Source organism: Oncorhynchus mykiss, chromosome 26, assembly GCF_013265735.2.
Source record: "Oncorhynchus mykiss isolate Arlee chromosome 26, USDA_OmykA_1.1, whole genome shotgun sequence".
In the NCBI taxonomy this organism is placed as follows: Eukaryota; Metazoa; Chordata; class Actinopteri; order Salmoniformes; family Salmonidae; genus Oncorhynchus; species Oncorhynchus mykiss.
In genome coordinates, this window is record NC_048590.1 from 29,503,460 (window position 1) to 29,525,811 (window position 22,352).

At 42.7% G+C, this 22,352-nt stretch overlaps 1 protein-coding gene across 3 annotated transcripts in view; it reads left to right on the plus strand.

Annotated features, from left to right (window-relative positions):
• LOC110506592 (RNA-binding Raly-like protein) overlaps positions 1–22,352 on the plus strand; it is a 69,301-nt gene that overhangs the window by 35,896 nt on the left and 11,053 nt on the right. For 2 of the 3 annotated variants that reach the window (XM_036963610.1, XM_036963611.1), the window contains exon 3: positions 21,072–21,122. In XM_036963610.1, the coding sequence (XP_036819505.1) occupies positions 21,072–21,122 (51 nt within the window). Of the gene's footprint in view, positions 1–19,076; positions 19,423–19,656; positions 19,727–21,071; positions 21,123–22,352 lie in introns of those variants that run through there. The other variant, XM_036963612.1, reaches the window with a different exon arrangement.

Consider the following 22,352-nt stretch of genomic DNA (forward strand, 5'->3'; position numbering starts at 1 on the left):
GTTTTGGCATTCAGTGGGTTTCTCTTAGCTCTAGGACTGCTTTTTCTCTTAGTTCTAGGACAGGCTTGTGGTGTGTGGTGTGTGTGTGTGTGTGTGTGTGTGTGTGTGTGTGTGTGTGTGTGTGTGTGTGTGTGTGTGTGTGTGTGTGTGTGTGTGTGTGTGTGTGTGTGTGTGTGTGTGTGTGTGTGTGTGCGTGTGTGAAAGTGTATGTGTATAAGACAGACAGACAGACAGACAGACAGACAGACAGACAGACAGACAGACAGACAGACAGACAGATGCAGCTTAAGCCCCACCCTATCAACGAATTGGCGTGGGCACTAGAACAGTCTGCTGCACCCAGCCTCAACCTACTTGAATCTGAAGTCAAATGTCTGCTGTTTGCTGATGATCTGGTGCTTCTGTCTCCAACCAAGGAGGGCCTACAACAGCACCTAGATCTTCTGCACAGATTCTGTCAGACCTGGGCCCTGACAGTAAATCTCAGTAAGACCAAAATAATGGTGTTCCAAAAAAGGTTTAGTTCCCAGGACCACATACAAATTCCATCTAGACACCATTGCCCTAGAACACACAAACATCCGCGCCACAGGTAACTTCCACAAAGCTGTGAACAACCTGAGAGTCAAGGCAAAAGGGCCTCCTATGCCGTCAAAGGAACATAGAATTTGACATAACAATTAGGATCTGGCAAAAAATACTTGAATCAGTTATAGAAAGAACCCTTTATGGTTGTGAAATCTGTGGTCCGCTCACCAGAATTCTGCAAAAATATCCTCTGTGTACAGCGTAAAACACCAAATAATGCATGCAGAGCAGAATTAGGCCGATACCCGCTAATTATCAAAATCCAGAAAAGAGACGTTAAATTCTTGACACATTGGAAAGAATTAGCAAAAAAAACTGAGCAAACTAAAATGCTATTTGGCAGAATACCTGACCACTGTGACTGACCCAAAATTAAGGAAACCTTTGACTATGTACAGACTCAGTGAGCATAACCTTGCTACTGAGAAAGGCCGCCAAAGGCAGACCTGGCTCTCAAGAGAAGACAGGTTATGTGCTCACTGCCCACAAAATGAGGTGGAATCTGAGCTGCACTTCCTAACCTCCTGTCAAATCTATGACCATATTAGAGACACATATTTCCCTCAGATTACACAGACCCACAAAGACTTTGAAAACAAATAAAGCATTGATAAACTCCCATATCTATTAGGTGAAATACCACAGTGTGCCGTCACCGCAGCAAGATGTGTGACCTGTTGCCACAAGAAAAGAGCAACCAGTGAAGAACAAACATCATTGCAAATACTACCCATATTTATATTTATTTATTTTCCTTTTTGTACTTTAACTATTTGCACATCGCTACAACACTGTATATAGACATAGCATGTCATTATTCTTTTGGAACTGTGTAATGTTTACTGTGCATTTTTTATTGTTTATTTCACTTTTGTTTATTATGTATTTCACTTGCTTAGGAAATGTAAACATATGTTTCCCAGGCCAATAAAGCCCCTGAAACTAAATTAGAGAGAGAGAGTGTCAATAAGTTTTGGGGAGCTCTTGGCCCAGGTGGATGTCTCCTCCTGTGAGGATCTCAGACTGCAGTGTGGGGTCGACTCAGCAAATGTCACACCTGTCAATCACAGCTAAACCCCTGACAGCTCTCCTGAGGTTGCTCTGATTGACAGCTTATTATTTGCCCTAGATGTTTTCCCCCCTTTTTCTCCTCTAGTGTTGAGCTAATGCTTTACTGTCCTTCTTAAAGCGTCAGGAACGGAAGGAGCCGGGCTGGTTTCTGTCTTAAATAGGATGTGTCCTGTGTAGAGGGGTTCACAGATGGGCTCTCACCCTCAGCAGTTCACAGTTTTCATTCTGTGAGTGGTTAGTAAGTCAAGTTAGGAAGAGTTTTTCACTTTTCAAGTAGTGCTTTCATATTTTTGACTTGTAGTTCACTGTGACAGATTTGGACATGGTCATAGACTAGGGTTGCTAGATCATTTGAGAACAATTTAGAGTGACATGAAAAAGCTAAACTCTCCTTTGTCTGGGTATGCCATATTAAAAAGGCTAGTTGGATTAATTACAGACGACAGTTTCTGACAACCTTTCAATTTAGCGTTTTTACTTTTACAGTGACATTTTAAGGTATCTCTAACAGAGAACATCCTGCTCTCCCTGAACAGTATCCTCTGCTAGAGACAGAGATGTGGTGGGGGGGAAGGACACACACACACACCCTCCACTGCCGCCCCCACTGTCACTCGTCACCTTACTACTTTCTAATGCTCCTAATTAACACTAACCATCCTAATGAATGCTGTTCATCTTTGAAATGTCCAATTACTGTTCTGCCCCTTGTTCCTGGGCTCAGACAGACCATAAAGGGACAAAGCTGTGACTGGGACTGGAGAGGAGGCTCACACACACACACACACTCATAATCTTTGCTGAAAATTATGAGGGTCATGCGTCACCATGGTTACAGAGGGGTCATACTATACCTGATTATTATAAGTCAGTTGAATGTATGATGGTTTTGGACTGAGAAAGTGGTGGTTTGGAGAGAGAGGTGGGTGGCGGGGGGGGGGGGGGTCTCTCGGGAACAAAGACCTTTAGGATGCCATCTTAGGTACATTATTTAGGACAGACAAGCAGTCAGAGATGTTGTAGACTGTGCTCCTCTTCCAGACATAGGGGGTGTTTTAGTGAGATGAATCTGGGGCTTTATCATTGTCAAATACAGTAATCATTCCACTTTCTCTCTCAGTGGAAGAGGGTACCGAAGCTCTGAGTGGCCAAAAAGCTCTCCTTCTTTGAATAAAGACGTCAACAAAGAGACTATAACTGGTTCCTCATTCTCTCTCTAGATTTAACTGTCCCTCTTCTGTGGCAATGAGCAAAAAATATTGGATTCTTTGCCAAAGTTAGATGAAATTAATCTCTAAGTTAGATGAAATTTAGCTCCAAGTTAGATGAAATTTTGCTCAAAGTTAGATGAAATTTAGCTCAAAGTTAGCCCGAGGATGTTGTGAGTTCTGTCTGCAGATGTCCAGATGGTCTCTAGCCATGCAGTCTATACTGGCCCATCCCACACCAAACGGCCCTCCGCCTACAGAAAGATGAATCTAGTCTGTGAAAAACCAAAAGAGGAATGTCTCTGATACAAACACACACACACACACACACACACACACACACACACACACACACACACACACACACACACACACACACACACACACATGCCTTAAGATGTACTTCCTTTGTTTGCAAGTGTTTAGAGTAAAGCACCCTCTTGTTTGCAGCCTCCTGTCGTTCTCTCCTGTTTCACAAAGAGATTCGTTCAATCTATCATTTAATCTGATTACCTGCAGGTGTTTCCACCAGGAAAAGGCAGGATGGTATGCATATATCCCCCCTCTCTCTCTCTTTCTCTTTATCTTCCTCTCTCTCCCCCTCTGTCTCTCTCTCTCTCTCTCTCTCTCTCTCTCTCTCTCTCTCTGCCAGGAGCCTAAGTGAGTAATTATAATAATAGCGTTTGGTTGGTAATCACAGTAAACACCTGTAACCTGGGCTGATTTGAAAGGCAGATTAATGCTAATCTGTTGTTTAAACATGCCAGAGCTGTTGTTGCCCAGCATTCGTTCTCTCTCTCTAAAATATACTGTCATACACTGGACCACACTACTGCTTTGATACACACTATGGAGGGAGTCATTTGGGCCTCTTGTTCCCTCTTCTTCTCTCCTTTTTGATTTCATTGTTTCTCTCTTTTCTTCTCTTATGTCCTCCTCTCTTCCTCATCTCCTGTTTTCTTTTTCTAATCCCCCGTTCTCTTAATATTTTACCTCTGTAAAAAGCATTTGTTACATTGATATCTCACAAATCATATTTTATTCTGATACAATTGCTCAGAGGAAGAGATTTTGTCTAACAAGTAATACGTTTTTTTCCTCAAAAAAAATACGGGTCAAAATTATTGGCACCCCTGTTCCAATACCTTTCAATACCTCACCTTGCGGGGATAACGATACTGTTGTATGAGATTGGAGAACACATTGGGAGGGATCTTAGACCATTCCTCCATACAGAATCTTTCCACACCCTTCATATCCTTTGCTCTTATGGACTGCCAGTTCAAACCACCAGGTTTTCAATGGGGTTCATGTCCGGAGACTGAGATGGCCATTGTAAAATGTTGATTTGACTTGGTAAAGTTCATGATACCGTTGACCTTAACAAGGGCCCCAGGACCAGTGGAAGCAAAATAGTCCCATAACATCAAAGATGAACCACCATATTTTACAGTAGGTACTGGTGTACATGGCCAAAGAGATTTCTTTTTATGTCGTCTGACCATAGCACCGGTTCCAAGTGCCAATCCCGTAAAGCAAACTCTAGGCATTTACATTTGTTTGATTACATGAAAATAGAGCCCTTTGGCCACGCACACCAGTGGTGGGTTTTACGTGGAAATAAGGATGCATAAGCAGTAATAGTCCTGCTCCCTCACAACACAGTAGAGCACAGCAGTGAATGGGGAGTGACTGGTGAGATAGTAGGTGAATGTCAGAGGAGCAGGGGGCAGGGGCTACCACTGTTAACCATCAATACTCAGACAGAGAGAGTGGACAATCTGACTCTCTGCACAAACACACACCCACACCACACTGGATGGTCAATCTCAGTTGGTTTGTCAGCTCATTCTCAGGAAACAGCAATAACCCCCCAGGGGGAGGTGTGTGTGTGCATGTGTGCATGTGTGCGCGTGTGCGTAGGTGTGTAGGTGTGTCATGTGTCCCTGCTTGCTTACCTGTATTCTATGTTTAAGACCAAAACCCTACAGACAATCTCTTATCCTAAACTCTTTCCTTTGTTCCTATGTGTTCTGTCTGTCTTTCTGTCCCAGTCTCATGTGTTCCAGTGCACAGCTGTCGGCCCTATCTGTGCTGCTCCAGGCCCAGCGTTTACTCTAGCTCCAATGCCTTATCAATGCAGCACACTCCCATTCCACTCTATCAACCTCTTTAACTTCTCTTTTAGTTGTGCTCTTCTAGTCAAACTGTGAAGAGGCATCAGTCAGGCCTACTCAGTACAGAGCAGCAGACACAGGGTGCCTTGAGGTTTCATTTCATTCACTCAGTCTGGCTCTGAGTAGCTAATGATGAATACTGCATTTATCCTGAATTAATACATCACTTGCCTCTTGTGGTGCACTCCCTTTCTCTCTCAGGGACAAATCGTCTCTTCAGATCCATATCCGTGTCTCAGTCTTTAGCATCAATCATGTACTGATGTAACAGGGAGATTTGCACCATGTACTAGAAGATGCTGCTTTTATCGTCCAGAGCCGATGTTCAGCAGCCAGACCACCCTGTGTCCCTCTGCTGCTGACCAGTGGGTCGGTCAGTAATGGATGTTGAGCACTAGATTACATGACTCCCAAGTGGTGCAGCGGTCTAAGGCACTGCATCTCAGTGCTAGAGGCGTCATTACAGACCCTGGTTCGATTCTATGAGTCCCATAGGGCGGCGCACAATTGGCCCCAGCGTCTTCCGGGTTAGGGTTTGGCTGGGGTAGGCCGTCATTGTAAATAAGTAGTTCTTCTTAACGGACTTGTCTAGTTAAACAAAGGTTAAATAAATAAAAACATTGTGGCGTGTTATTGATTAGGCTCTGTAGAGGAGGTTCCATTGCTGATAGCTGTTTGTTTAAGTAGTGCCTCTCTCACTGGGAGTGGCTCAGACAGAGACATTGAAAGATTTAAGGTTATGTCTCTCTCAGGACCCAATGTCTAGAATTGTAGACGTGCTGTGTCTCTGACTGTTCTCCTCAATATGGTGGGAAAATGTGTGTCTGGAGGAGGGAGGGATGAGAGAGAGTAAAGGAGAGAAGAAGAGAGCGGGAGAGAGAGAGTGATTGAATGAGGGAGAGAGTAGATTAGCCTTGTCCAGAGGGTCTCCCCAGAGTGTGTCTGAAATCCCTTGCCTCACTGCTCTTTCCCTCCTCCTCCACCCACGCCTCTCCACCTATGTCTGGGTCATACTGACCTGTAGCTACCAGTATTTCATTTTCAGTATTTCGTTTTTTCTCCTTTTTATTCTTTTTTTCTTTCTTTCCTTCCTTCTTTCTTTCGTGTTTAGTTCACATAATGTACCAGCCTTTCTCCAGCAGCATGTTTAGTTCACATAATGTACCAGCCTTTCTCCAGCAGCATGTTTAGTTCACATAATGTACCAGCCTTTCTCCAGCAGCATGTTTAGTTCACATAATGTACCAGCCTTTCTCCAGCAGCATGTTTAGTTCACATAATGTACCAGCCTTTCTCCAGCAGCATGTTTAGTTCACATAATGTACCAGCCTTTCTCCAGCAGCATGTTTAGTTCACATAATGTACCAGCCTTTCTCCAGCAGCATGTTTAGTTCACATAATGTACCAGCCTTTCTCCAGCAGCATGTTTAGTTCACATAATGTACCAGCCTTTCTCCAGCAGCATGTTTAGTTCACATAATGTACCAGCCTTTCTCCAGCAGCATGTTTAGTTCACATAATGTACCAGCCTTTCTCCAGCAGCATGTTTAGTTCACATAATGTACCAGCCTTTCTCCAGCAGCGTGTTTAGTTCACATAATGTACCAGCCTTTCTCCAGCAGCATGTTTAGTTCACATAATGTACCAGCCTTTCTCCAGCAGCATGTTTAGTTCACATAATGTACCAGCCTTTCTCCAGCAGCATGTTTAGTTCACATAATGTACCAGCCTTTCTCCAGCAGCATGTTTAGTTCACATAATGTACCAGCCTTTCTCCAGCAGCATGTTTAGTTCACATAATGTACCAGCCTTTCTCCAGCAGCATGTTTAGTTCACATAATGTACCAGCCTTTCTCCAGCAGCATGTTTAGTTCACATAATGTACCAGCCTTTCTCCAGCAGCATGTTTAGTTCACATAATGTACCAGCCTTTCTCCAGCAGCATGTTTAGTTCACATAATGTACCAGCCTTTCTCCAGCAGCATGTTTAGTTCCATCTCCTTTTATCCATTTCATCCTTCATTCTATTTCATCCTTCATTGAAATAAATATCTAATTATTTCCTAAAGAGGGGACATTTATGTTCGCTTTGAGCAGGGACATCTCTTGGGTTGTGTCCACAATCCGTACTTGCATTCTAAATAGTAGGGTGATTCGGTGTTTGAAAACATTATGTTTTATTCTATATCACATTTCGATTGAATATGCTTTAAATACCAGGATGCCATACTCCTTTTAGATTTGTATCTAGAATGAATTGCCTGCATGTTATTTAGGAAGAGAATCGTCTTTTCAGACCCACGTGTGTTTGACAACAGCTGACGATCAGGTAAGGGGAGTGGCTGTACCAAAATGAACATATGGCGATAAAACAATGTAATTGTACATTAGAATACACATTCTCAGTATAGATGTGTTCAAGGAATTCAATTGCTCTATGTTTTAATACCCAATTAAAATTAAACACTCTGTCAATTCATAAGGATTTGTAAGACCCTTATTCTATAATAATAGACCGAGCCCAGTCTTAAAGTCATACAGCAGAGTTTATTCACGAGAGTACTGAATACGAGACAGTTTACCACAGGTTATAAACTGAAAATGACGTCATTAGTTCCAACACCAACCCGTGCCATCTCCGTTTCCAGTACAAAGGCTGTATCTCAAGCCTTCCCACATCCGTCTCCCTACCAATTTAACATAATTTACGAGTCAAGGTTTTCTTGTGTAGATAAGCATTCTAGTCAGTCTGAAGATATCGTTCATTAATTTGTACCAAGGAACAGACAGTCATTGTTCTAACTCTTGACCACATTCACACACATTATATTCAGTACTTAGATCAAGAAAGAAAATTCATACATACACAGTAACATAATAGTATTCTGATTAGTCCATATACAGTAACATAATAGTATTCGGATTAGTACATATACAGTAACATAATAGTATTCTGATTAGTCAGTCCTGATTGAAATGTATACATAATTAGTCATCATTGATAAAAATTCCCTTAACAAGATGAAGCTAGTAAGTTGATATGTGTTGCTTACTACATATATTTTTACTAAACAGTACATTCTAAACACTATTTAGTACGATTAGTACAGTTTTAGTGAGTACAGTAGTAGGCAAGACAGATTTTGGACACGGACTGAAGTCACTCTGCAACTCAGACACAGTCAGACAGAAGCATTGAGGTTAGTGTAGTATTTAAGGGGGAATTATTTATCCCTTAGCATGCACAGTGCCCACTGATGTTCATCTTTCTGTCTATGTTAGAGAGAGACTCCGTGAGAGAGACTCAGTGAGAGAGACTCAGTGAGAGAGACTCAGTGAGAGAGACTCAGTGAGAGAGACTCAGTGAGAGAGACTCAGTGAGAGAGACTCAGTGGGAGAGACAGTGCATATTACTATGATGACTATATGAGATACAGAGCCTCTCTGGGAGGTTTTTCTCTCTTACCATTATCAGTACATTTCCCTTGTGGTTTGATGTATGGTGTTGGACGAGATGATGGAGATGGATAGAGGCTGAGGATATGACTGATAGAGAGAGAGCCAGGGGCAGATATACCATCTGAAAGAAGGCAGGAGAAATTGTAAGCTGCACTGGCAGCGCATGGATTCCTTTATGCTTTTTCTCTGAAATGGCAAAATAAGAGATATAGAGATAGAACGATGGAAACAGAGATTGGAGGAAAGCCGAGAGAAAGGGGCATATGAGGTGGGGTGGGGGAGAAAGTGGTAGAGTTTAGAGAAAAACATTGAGTTGTAAAGAGGGAGAAAAATGGAGAGCATGACAAAAAGGAGAGAATTACACAGAAAGCCCAGACTGAAAACACCTTGCCTTGTATAGCTCTGCAGCTGCATGCTTAGTTTAGTTGCAGCATGGTACTGATAATAATAGTGCTGGGCAGGGTGCACAGCCAGCACCACACAGAGCACTACCAGCCTGGGCCGGTCTCTTTCCCAGGGCTCACAGTGGGGGATCAGGGGCTTACGAGGGACCATTATTGGGCACATGGTGCAAAGTTGGAAAGGCCACAGCAACAAAACAACAACTTAGTCCTCTGGCTGTGGCTGATGATGCGGAAATGCCCTCCCCTCCAGGTTTGCTGTATCTCTGCAGCTGTCTGTCTCTGTGTGTATCTGTCTGTTTGCCTGGAGTCTCTGGCTAGAATCAACAGATTATCAGATGAATCAGTGTGAAATAGTTTGACTCTATTAAATGTTCTGCTAATCCAACTAGAGTCCATTAGGCCTGTCCCACAGATAGATACGCTGCAGGGACCATACTTGGGGAGAGAACAGGAGCAGAGGAGAGGGGGGCGGAATGAAAGGGGGATAGGAGAGGGAAAAGTAGGGAGAGAACAGGAAAGGGGAGGATTGAGAGGAGATCATAGAGAAGGGATAAGAGAGGGGAGATTCGTGGATGGGGGGCGGTGTTGGAGAGAGAAGGGTAGGGAGAAACAAACAGTGGAGAGCTCTTATCTCTGAGCCCAACTCCGTATAGCTCTCACTGTGTTAAATTTGGCTTTTATCATACACAGAAAACGTGTGGGTGTTAAAAAATCTTGGTTTTAAAAAAAGTGGTCAAAAGTGTTGTGTTATATATGAGGGTGTTGATTTTAGTGAGGTTAACACCAGTGGGATTGAAATTGACACCACCTGCAGTGAATAAATGAAGTGTTATTTGAATCAGAGTGGAATCAAGACCACGTTACTTGAATGTGTTTACTTAATTTCCGTTAACTCTCTCCGAGTGAAAAAGACATTGGAAGGGCCTCATTATCTTAATTCCCAGCATGCTTTGTTGATAGAATTTTTTGAATATTTTGTCTTAACATCAATGTTTCTGCATGCACATTGATTGATTAGTTGATCTTATACTACACAAACATAAATAATATACATTTTATAAACTTTTCCAATCTGTAAGTGGTTGGACTTATTTTAACCGTTATTGAGATGGTTCTTCCAGTTTCGATAGTTTAGGTAGTCATGACGTTGGTTTATGACAGTCATAAATACCTCTTCCCCCCTTTTTCCTCTCTCTACCCTACTAAGGTTACATTTGCAAAACCCTTGGTTAACATAGAGATTCTGGGAATGTCAGAATGTGGGGGGGAATGAACTATATTCTGGTAATCTGACCAATTGAACATATGCAGTGGTACTTAATGAATATGATGTCGGTTCGGTTGTCATCTGAGACATTCTCATCAATGATAAGATGACATAAACTCCACAGTGGAAAGTCTATACATCAGAGTTATCAGATTCACATGGAATTGTTGTTCAATTTAAATGTTTGAATTTGAAATGATTTGTGATGGGATGAAATGTGATTTTAGCTTCTAAAATGTGAGATTTGGATTTTCATAAAATAGGGCTGCTCAATCAGTGACCCTCCCCTGTGAAGGGACAAAGGCTATACAACTTTTCAAACACACCCTCCTCTTCCTTCCTATATAAGCTCTTGACTACAACATAACTAACTATCTGTTCCCATGAGGTAGGATGACGATCCTATGTCAGAATGGTTCAGATAAAACTACAAGAACAAAGCCAACATCAGCATGAGCTTTGGTTGCGAATGGTATGAACTTTGAACTCTTATTCACGACAGAAGTGATACCTCCTAGCCGTTGAGTTAGCGACCGCAGCTGCAAACGCAGGTTAGGAAGGAACAGACAGAGTATCCCATCTACCATACAACGACGTTACTACAACTTATCCAAGTGAACACCAGAGACATTCTTCAAAGGACAGAGGACTCGGTTTGGCAACACGGTCTCCCATCTACCACCAACCTACTGAAGCGCAGCTCAGAGTAAATATTTATTGCATTTTCCTTTTCCAAATGGGCGGTCATTTAGAATGCATACGATACTGTATTTACGATTGCACAGCTTCGCCTCTGCTCCAGTGTCCTACTTTTTCACTGAAACCCCGCCCCTTTTCCTTTGTGTAACAAGCTGTCATATCTGTTCCGCCCGCTAGGGACGTTTCCTATGACGTAAAGAATTATCCCGGTATAATTAATTATTTGTGTTCGTTATTCTGTGTGATTAGTTAGGTATTTAGTAAATAAATAATTAAACCCAATTTTGTATTGCTGATTCAACTTGTTAACCGGGATTCTTGCAGATAACCAAGAATGTACAACTTTCAGAATATGAGACTGAAGTAAGATGACGATGTTGACTGCTATTGATGTAAAATATTGCTAAATCTTTAAGAGTTTATTCGGAAGATAACAGCTCTATAAATATTATTTTGTGGTGCCCGACTCGCTAGTTAATTACATTTACTTGATTAGCTCAATCAGGTGATATTAATTACGGATAAAGTATTTTATAGAATAACATGTCATAGCAATTAATCCGGAAAGACACGACATAGTCTAATTTAAGAATCTTCCTTGGCAGTCATTCTAATGGCAGATTGTGGGTGATTAAAAGTTCCAATTGTTGGATATCTGAACTGGCTGGATTTCAATAGGAATTACAGTGCCTTCAGAAAGTGTTCATACCCCTTGACTTATTCCACATTTTGTTGTGTTACAGCCTTTTTTTAAATTATCCATCTACACACAATACCCCATAATGGCAAAGTGAGAGAATGTTTTTCCGAAATTAAATACAGCAATATCTCATTTACATAAGTATTCACACCCCTGAGTCAATACTTTGTAGAAGCACTTTCTGAAGGCACTGAATTACACAGCATAATATAACTTGCCAATGTGGCCTGCAAACCAGCAGTTTCAGACCACTGTGTTAGGGTAAAACAAGGCTGCCAAAGTATGATATTGTCAAAAAAAAGTAATGTATTCTCATGAATAATAACATTTTTATGATAAAATATTAACTTAGGCACTCACCTGGTGAAACGCTACAGGACTGAAAGCCATCAAATGCTAAAATGTTGTCTCTGTCACTAGCAAACACTGTCATGGGTGGTACTGGTACCTAGAAAATTCACTTAAAAGGCAGCCTGGGAAATTATTATACAAATAAGGCATAACCACAGGTGTTAGAATCAGCTCTTATAAAGTGTTAATTTCAGTTGGAATTTGCAACACCCGTGGTGTTAGGGATCAAACACCCTCCGGGTGTTAGTTTATCAACACTCTGAAAAGTGTTACTTTAAAACTATTTTGGTGGGTTACATATACACACTAAGAAAGTGTTAAATGGAACACTGTGGATGTTTAAAATTCTGATCTCAAATATTCTGTGTAGGAGCCTATAGAATGCACCCACTTGGACTGTGTTCAGTACTAAACTGTTTACAGTGCAAAAATGTCAGTGTACTGTGCTTCACTGTGTTTGACACTGCATGATACTCTGCCCCCTGGTGTGCACAGTCTAATCTCAGAGTGTACAGTACAGATAGTTGTGCCCCAGCCAGAGCGCAGAGGAGCCCTACTAAATCCCTCGTTTATCAACGCAGGAGTGGTCAGCACTTTTCTTTAATAGCCTTTAATAGAGAGAGAGAGAGAGATGGGGGGGGGGGGGGGGGGGTGTAAGAGAACACTCTCCCTGGTCTCTGAGGTAGTACTAAACAGTCACACCGAAACAGTCAACAAGGGTATCACCCACCTCTCCCTTCTTCATATCCCTCTCCCTCATCTCACTGAGATGCCTTGACCACCCTTCTACTCTGAGATGCCTTGACCACCCTTCTACTCTGAGATGCCTTGACCACCCTTCTACTCTGAGATGCCTTGACCACCCTTCTACTCTGAGATGCCTTGACCACCTTTTTACTCTGAGATGCCTTGACCACCGTTCTACTCTGAGAAACATGTGAATGTAGGAGTTTTTCCCCCCTTAAACAGCCAGCTGTAGTGTTTCCCCCAACTCTATAACCTAGCCTGCCCGTACAGCACTGGACAAGCCACAGCAGTAAGATTGATGTCTCTTACCTCCACTACATCCACGTTAGTAGCAAGAAGCGGAAATGTCCTGCACGGCCATGGCTCAGTACATCAAAGAGAAGTGTGGAGCTGGCAGAGAGCAGTGAGGAGCTACAAGCTCAGTAAAACACACCTGGGTTAAGGTTTCAGAGTGTTCCATTCCTCTATCACACTCTCCTTTCTGTGTCAGACTAGAGACTTGGACTGGGCTCTCTGGACGTTCTCTTGTAAGAGTTGAGTGTGAGCATGATTGTACGACTCTCTGACCGTGGGCAGTCATAACTCAGGGCTGATGCTCCTCCCCTGTGTTTAAGAGGCTAGTTTCATTCCCCTTGCATTAGACTGATATGATTTACACCAGCACAGCACGGCTCAGGTCGGAGTGGGAACTTTATCAGAACATAAATCACCTGATACCTGCCTACTAGGTCCTCTGGGAGGAGAGGGACGAAGACAGCACTTCACAACTAATACACCAGGGAGGGAGGGGAGAGTGGGAATGAGAAAAGGGGAAGGAAGTAGAAGGAGAGAAGGAGGGAGAAGTGGAAGGAGAGAGGGGGGGAGGAGGTGGAAGGAGGAGGAGGTTGAAGGAGAGAGGGAGGAAGAGGTGGAAGGTGGGGGGAGGGAGGAGGAAGTGGAAGGAGAGAGGGAGGGAGGAGGAGGTTGAAAGAGAGAGGGAGGAAGAGGTGGAAGGTGGGGGGGTGAAAGGAGAGAGGGAGAGAGGGAGGAGGAGGTTGAAGGAGAGAGGGAGGAGGAGGTTGAAGGAGAGAGGGAGGGAGGGAGGTGGGAGGAAGAGAGGTGGGAGGGAGGGAGGTGGGAGGAAGAGAGCAAACAGTGGAAGTTCTAAGAAATTAGTCCATTTTGGGTAGTGTCACTTGGTGGGGGTAAATTTGTGTCACAATACAAATTAAATTGTTAAAACATTTCTAGCCTGTCTATGGGTAACAGGGTTGACGTGTTATGCTCGACCCACTCAGTTTTCCACCACATAACACCAGAAAATGGCCAAAAAGAGTAGAACCAGCTCACCTGATTTTACAATAGGATTTGACTATTAGATGTTCAATGTTTCTTTAGATTTTTTTCCGAGGAATAGTTTCACCATGTTAAAACAAATAATTTCATGCAACTGTAAGGACTGACGCTGGAGATGAGAAGCAGGTACAGGGAGTCAACATTTAATATAGCACAGACATTAAACAGGGCAGGAACAGCATCGGCACTGTGTAACATAACGACATACGAACATTAACCCTGAAGCATTTGTATTGTGTAGGGATGTGTGAGTATATGCTGTTTGTCAACAGGGGGAAGTCTCAATGCTTACCACAGACAACACCGCCACCTTCCACATCTGCACACACACACACATGCTATGCGACCAGCAAGGGGAGATGATTTGTAGCTAGCCATGTCTAATGGATTGCTGGGGCACTCAAGAAATAATGAAAATAAATGAATCAGCCTTTAGTGACCCTGCACTGCCTTTTAACACACACACACACACACACACACACACACACACACACACACACACACACACACACACACACACAGCTGTAACGATGTACAGTACAATGAGAGTCGGGATGCAAGTTCAGGACATGAATACATAAACAAATAAACAAAATAAACAAACCCAACAAGAAACACGAACAGCGCGCCAACATGACAGAGGGAGTGACATATAAAGGGCAGGTAATCAAGGAGGTGATGGAGTCCAGGTGAGTGTCATTATGCGTAGATGGCGCGTAACGATGGTGACAGGTGTGTGCCATAACTAGAGGCTGGAGAGGGAGCACACTGACAACAGCCGCTTCACTGAGCTTCCTCTCTCTCTCTTTCTCTCATGTTTCCACTCACAAACTCAGAGACCATTATGTCATTAAAGAGAACCAGTGTGTGATTGGTTTACTCAAGGTGGTTGTGTTGCTGTTGAACTAGGAAAAGAGACTCTTAATCTTAGACTTGGGACCACACAGTCACTCCACTGAATAGCAGGCTAATGATTGCTTTGCAATGCTTGCAGTTAGCCACTGATTCCTTCCAAACCACTTATTGTTGAATTAGATTGATTTCCAACTTGTTTTGTAATGTTTATGCCCAATGGCCGATGAGCATCGATACATTGTATCTATAATTTCTCTTCATTATTTATCTTCATATGACAAGGGTTGACAAGGATTAAAAAGGATTTGGCAGTAGTTTGTCGATTGGTTCATGATGATGACTGCTAGCTAAGATCAGTCCAATCAAAGCCACTGTAGATATAATGTGATTTGACGTCATTTTATCTGTGGCCAATGACCTTGAGCCTTCTTGGATGGGCGAGCACTCCCTTTAGATTTGGTGGTGACGTAGTGTCTCCATGAGTGACAGAACACTGAGCCAATCACGGCGCAACGCTCTGTATTTTCTGTTGGCTTGCCCCACCACCACAGAAAGCACTGAGCTAGGCTGAAACACCTGCATTTTAGAGCTGCCTCACTCAAGAAAACAAAAAAGAGACCATGTTTGTTTTGCGGCTTTATTAACTAAATTATATATTTTTTGATGCTGCATTGTTGGCAAACTAATATGTGACACGTATTAAAGCCAAAATCACATGCAAAACAGGCAAGCCTGTTTTTTTTTGCTAAATATGTGGGGCTCAAAACAGCCCCACCTGCCCTGAATGACGGGTCACCACTGTATGGGTAACAGGGTTGATGTGTTATGCACGACACACTCAGTTTTCACAAAAGACCCCAAAATGTCCAAAAAGAGTGGAACCAGCTCACTTGCTTTTAAACTAGGATTTGACTATTAGATGTTCAATGTTTCTTTTGATTAAATGATTTAGAAAGGAATAGTTTCATCATACAGTATTAAAACAAGAGTTCAGTTGACAACAGGGTTGACATTTTTAACATTTTTACATTAACAAGAATCACTAATCACATGAAATAAATAATACTTTTCAGAAAGGACTTTGTCAGTGCAACAAAGCTTCCATTCCAGAGACCATTATGTCATTATAGAGACAATCCAGAGCGTGATTGGTTTACTCCAGTTGGTTGTGTTGCTGGATGAGTAGCGCTGAGCAATTAACCAACATTTTGCTAGGTATCTCTTTCTGAAAATACATGATATAAGTGAGTGATAGCTGGTATTCAGCAGTCATAAAAGTATGCCTTTTTTACTTTGAAAAACTCCAAAATAGTGATTTTGTCAGACAGCATAGGCAGCCACTCTATAGAGATGAGAGGATGACTTGGAATGAAATAATAAAGTCATCAAATAAAACAAAAGTAATATGCACAACTGAAATATTTTATTAAAGTAATGTGAATAAATGATGGTTAATAAGTGATAAGCAGTAATTGGCCCTCACTACCATCATGGGACTTGTTTTATTATCTATTGTTACAGCATTCAACCCACACAACGCATAGTGCAATGAATGAAAAAATATATCATTTTAAACCGAAATCAAAAACGGCTTTTTTTTTCTTCTTCATAGAATGGAACCAAAACCAAACCGACCTCAAAAAGCACGAATCACTCAACATTATGGTTCAGCGGGGACCCCATTTTTCAGCCAGAATTTCTGGGGACCCCATCCCCCCCCCCCCCCCCCCCCCCCCCCCCCCCCCCCCCCCCCCCAAATGCCTAGTGAACCCACCCCACACCAAATCTAACCTTAAACATTAAAACCTTAAAATTGGTACATTTAAAATGTTACATCAACAAATAACCTTCAATTCATTGCATTAAAAAATATATAAAAAATTGGCTACCCCATTGAAGTTCCCCCGTGACCCCACTAGGAGAATATCACTGACTTATGGTCTCACAGCAGTCATTTTGGTCATGGTGACCATTCTGGAGCAGGGAATCTGTCTTTTCACCAGGCAGGTGGTGTTGCAATCACAATGCCTCTCCGGAGTGCTCGGCTAAAAGGATGATGATACTGTAATGCACTATGTGGTCTCCTATGTTTTCAAACTGCAGAAAGGCACTAATACCTGACATGTCTGTCTGTTTGTCTCAGACTTGGTTGAAGAGTTTAGCCACTCTAATAACAGAAGATGGCTTGGATAATGGAAGAGGAAATGGAAATTGTTTTCTGTCCTGACTCTCTCTCTCTCCTCCCAGTGCTAAATGACACAGATTACCAACTAGAACATTGCTGCAAGGAGAGAAAATGATAGAGAAAAAGAGGGAGAAAGAGAGTTAGAGTGAGTCAGTCTGCCTTAGTTTTCCTGCTGTGAGAGTTTGGCAAATAGTTGTTATTTTCTTCCGCTCGAGTTCCCCATTAGGACACAGAGCCCCTCATCTGTGCCGGGGCCCGTGGCGCTGTTCTCTCTCCCGATTGCTCACGCCGTCTCTCCTCCCTGCCTGAGCACAGAACTTCTGTTGGCCGCCAGATCTGTTAGCTCATGGTGTTCTGCTGAGTACAGGGAATCTGCGGGTAGAGGTTGAGAGGTTGTGTTGTGTTCAGGTGGGTCCTATTATCAGACTGAGTGGAAAGGTTCTGTTTGAGTTCAGTTTCAATGGTGGCTAAGTAGAACGGTTTTGTCAGGGTCTTGGAACTGGCTAGAGTGGTTTTGTTTTGGTTCAGTAGTACAACACACATAAACCCTAATCCACACAGCCAACCCTGGACTGTGCAGACCCACACACATTTGGACATGGAAAGAAACCTTCAACCAGAGTGTGCTCCCCTGCAGGGGATTGAGTTTCCATCATGTTGTCGTGTCTTTGGCTATGCCGGATCAAGTGATATGACATGCTATTCTATAAAATAATTTATCCGTAATTGATATTACCTGATTGAGCTAATCATGTAAATGTAATTAACTAGAGAGTCGGGGCACCACAAAATAATATTTATAGAGCTCTTATCTTCCGAATAAACTCTTAAAGACCTAGTAATATTTTACATCAATAGCAGTCAATATTAATCGTCATCTTAATTCAGTCTCATCTAAAAGTTGTAAATTCTTGGTTACCTGGCTAACAAGTTGAATCAGCAATACAAAATTGGGTTTAATTATTTATTTACTAAATACCTAACTAATCACACAGAATTACACATACACATAATTAAATCATAACTTGATTATAAATTACATCATAAAGGAAAACGTCCCTAGCGGGCGGAACAGATATGACAGCGTGTTACACAAAGGAAAAGGGCTGGGTTTGAGTGGAAGAGCGGGAAGACTGAGGAACAAAGGGCGAAGCTGTGCTATGGTAAATACAGTATCTCATGCATTCTAAATTACCGCCCATCTGGAAAAGGAAAATGCAATAAATATTTACTCTGAGCTGCGCTTCGGTAAGTTGGTGGTAGATGGAAGGCCGTGTTGCCCAACCGAGTCCTTTGTCCTTTGAAGAATGCCTCCGGTTGTCAATTGGATACATTGTAGTAACGTCATTGAGTGATAGACGGAATCCTCTGTCTGTTCTTTCCTAACCCTCGTTTGCAACGGCTGTTGCTAACTCAACGGCTAGGAGGTATCACTTCTGTAGTGAATAAGAGTTCAAAGTTCATACCATTCGCAACCAAAGCTCACGCTGATGTTGGCTTCTTTCTGTAGTTATTATCTGAACCATTCTGATATCGGACCGTCGTCCTCACATCCTCGGAACAGGAGGTTATATTGTCGTCAAGGCTTTATATAAGAAGGGAGAGGAGGGTGTGTTTGAAAAGTTTTTTAGCCCATGTCCCTTCACAGGGGCGGGGCACTGATTAAGCAGAGCCCTACCTTATGAAAACCCAAATCTCTCATTTTAGAAGCTAAAATCACATTTCATCCCATCACGAATAATTTCGTATTCAAACATTTAAATTGAACAACAATTCAATGTGAATCCGATAACTCTGATGTGTAGACTTTCCACTGTAGAGTTTATGTCATCTTATCATTGATGAGAATGTCTCAGATGACAACCGAACTGACATCATATTCATTAAGTACCACCACATATGTTCCATTGGTCGATTACCAGAATATAGTTAATTTCCCCCCACCTTCTGATGTTCCCAGAATCTCTATGTTAACCAAGGGTTTTGTAAATGTAACATCAGTAGGGTAGAGAGAGGGAAAAGGAGGGAAGAGGTATTTATGACTGTCATAAACCTAACCCCAGGCCAACGTCATGACAATGTTAAATAGGGATAGCTGGAAACATAGATGTCTTCCATTTCACATGAAAGGCCTACCGGTATTTAGAATAATAGAAGCCTTTCTGCAAATTGATCAGACCTCGAGCTAAATCATAAAACACAGCTGGGGAAGAGCGTGATGAGATGTACATGTTGACACTTATTACAGATTATTTGAAGATGGCAGAATATGGAGCTCAGAAAATCCAACTGTCTTCAGACGAGGGGAGAAAACCAGAAACAGTTTGGCTGCGGGTAGCTGGAGGAGAATTCATTAGGAATTCACACACACCTCAGGTACACAAACACACACTTTTATACCAACACTGCTAGCTATCTCAACACTTCAGAGACAGGGTTGCTACATTCTGAATCACATTTACATACAGAGTGAGCAAAAGAAAGTGTGCGTGTATGTGTGTGCAGCACATCTGTCCGTGTGTACTGTATGTTTTTAGCTGTGAAAAAGTGTTACGTTTAGTCTCCTGCTGTACTTCCTGACATGTTTACTGATACATCACTTTCCTCCAGTCAACAGCATGATTACAGCACTGAGACTCACCAGCCCCCTGCAGAGACAGATAGGACAGAGGGACTTTAGGTGTGTGTGTGTGTATGTGTGTGTGTGATGAGAGTGAGTTATGTCTGTCATTCATCTCTGTGTGTACGTGGTTGTGATTTTGTTTGTGTGTGTCATGTGTATGTCATGCATCTGTGCGTCTGTGTGTGTCTGGTTTGATCCATCTGTTTGAGAGAATGATGAACCATGCTGATACCATCTGTATCACCCACGTACTGTATGCTACTCACCTTGAGGTGATCATGTATTACATTTAGTAGAGGCTATGCTGATTGTTCTATTTATACAGTGTATTAATATATGTGTAGGAATTAATAGGAATTAGTATGGGTACATGAGTCACCTTTCAGGCACCTATAAATACAGTTCTTCTCTGGTTTAAAGTTTTACAGAAAGCATAAGTGGAGGGTATTTGCTGTGTGTGTGTGTGTGTGTGTGTGTGTGTGCGTAGACTTCAGGGCTGGGGTATCAGTGGTCAGGCAGGGATTAAACACACAGAGAAATGCTGAGCTCTATTTAACTACACACCAGGGTATGAGCTACTTACCATCAGGCTTAGTGTCACTCCTGTCTCTGCCCTGGTCTGCTCTACACACCAAACCGTATAGGGTAATCTATAAACTACAACCTACAGCAAACTCTGCCCATATATTGTAGGCAAAGGTGTGAGCAATTTGAGTTTAATCAAACACACACAGAGATGCACAAACACACACACACACACAGGCACATACACAGGTGGGTGCATACACACCAACAACTGACAGTCTAACTTCACAGTAAATGAGCTGGAATATGTAGAAGCACATAGAGTGCGCAGCCTGTGGTCATTGGTGCATAACACAGGACAATTTCTAAGGATTTTCCACCTTGGGTGCTGTGGCACAACAATTCCAATGTCTTTTTCCAGCTGGCTAGAAATCATGAATAGCATATTCCTTCCAGTTGCCAGAGCCCTGCTCTAACTATGTACACACTATTCCAGCAGCCTGCTTACAGAGTGGAATATCTCTGATGGCACAGTATATTTAGCTCACCTAATAAGGAACAGATCTGAAAGGCTGCTTGTATCATAGATAGATGTTGTTTGATCTCTCAGTTTTTCATCAGCCTGTCTTAACGTTCTGCTCTCACAGGGGATGGATGACTTTGTGTGTGTGTGTGCGCGCGTGTGTGTGTGTGCCGTGCGTGCGTGCACCATGCATGCGTGTGCGTGCATGTGTGTCAGTAACACCTCTGTCAGTCAGCTGTGAAGATAGTTGTGAGCCTTTGTGTCAGGCCACTGTCAACTCACTGTCTCTCTCACTCTCTCCACCCCCCCCCCCCCCCCCCCCCCCCCTCTCTCTATCACCCTCTCTCTCTGCAGATCTGACTATGACCTGGACTATGAGTGCTATCAGGAGGACCTCTATGACAGGTACTGTCAGCCCGCTCTGCACCGCACCTCTCACACAAACCCTGAATGTTCAGAGTCGGACAGAGGAAAAGTCTAAAAAACACACTTAACCCTCCTTGTCTCTCCTGTCTCCTGCTGGCCCTCTCCCTCCTCCCCCTCCCCCTGTCTGTCACTGAGCTGTCAGTCATGTGTCTCTGCTAACAGAGCTGCCTGTTACTGCCCACTAATCGTACCTTGGTAAATCTTCACTCCACTCGGCCTGGCAGGTGTTTGAGGCACACGTATATGAACGAACAAACACACACACACACACATACACTACCGTTCAAAAGTTTGGGGTCACTTAGAAATGTCCTTGTTTTTGAAAGAAAATTTAAAAGATTGTCCATTAAAATAACATGAAATTGATCAGAAATACAGTGTAGACATTGTTAATGTTGTAAATGACTATTGGAGCTGGAAACGGCTGATTTTTAATGGAATATCTACATAGGCGTACAGAGGCCCATTATCAGCAACCATCACTGCTGTGTTCCAATGGCACATTGTGTTAGCTAATCAAAGTTTATCATTGTAAAAGGCTAATTGATCATTAGAAAACCCTTTTGCAATTATGTTAGCACAGCTGAAAACTGTTGTGCTGATTAAAGAAGCAATAAAACTGGCTTTCTTTAGACTAGTTGAGTATTTGGAGCATCAGCATTTGTGGGTTCTATTACAGGCTCAAAATGGCCAGAAACAAAGAACTTTCTTCTGGAACTCGTCAGTCGATTCTTGTTTTGAGAAATGAAGGTTACTATATGCAATAAATTACCAAGAAACTGAAGATCTCATACAACGCTGTGTACTACTCCCTTCACAGAACAGCGCAAACTGGCACTAACCAGAATAGAAAGAGGAGTGGGAGGCCCCGGTGCACAACTGAGCAAGAGGACAAGTACATTAGAGTGTCTAGTTTGAGAAACAGACTCCTCACAAGTCCTCAACTGGCAGCTTCATTAAATAGTACCCGCAAAACACCAGTCTCAATGTCAACAGTGAAGAGGCGACTCTGGGATGCTGGCCTTCTAGGCAGAGTTCCTCGGTCCAGTGTCTGTGTTCTTTTGCCCATCTTAATCTTTTCTTTTTATCGGCCAGTCTGAGATATAGCTTTTTCTTTGCAACTCTGCCTCAACGAGGGTCCCCAGTCCAGGGCCCGCTACGAGGGTCCCCAGTCCGGGGCCTGCTACGAGGATCCTCAGTCCGGGGTCG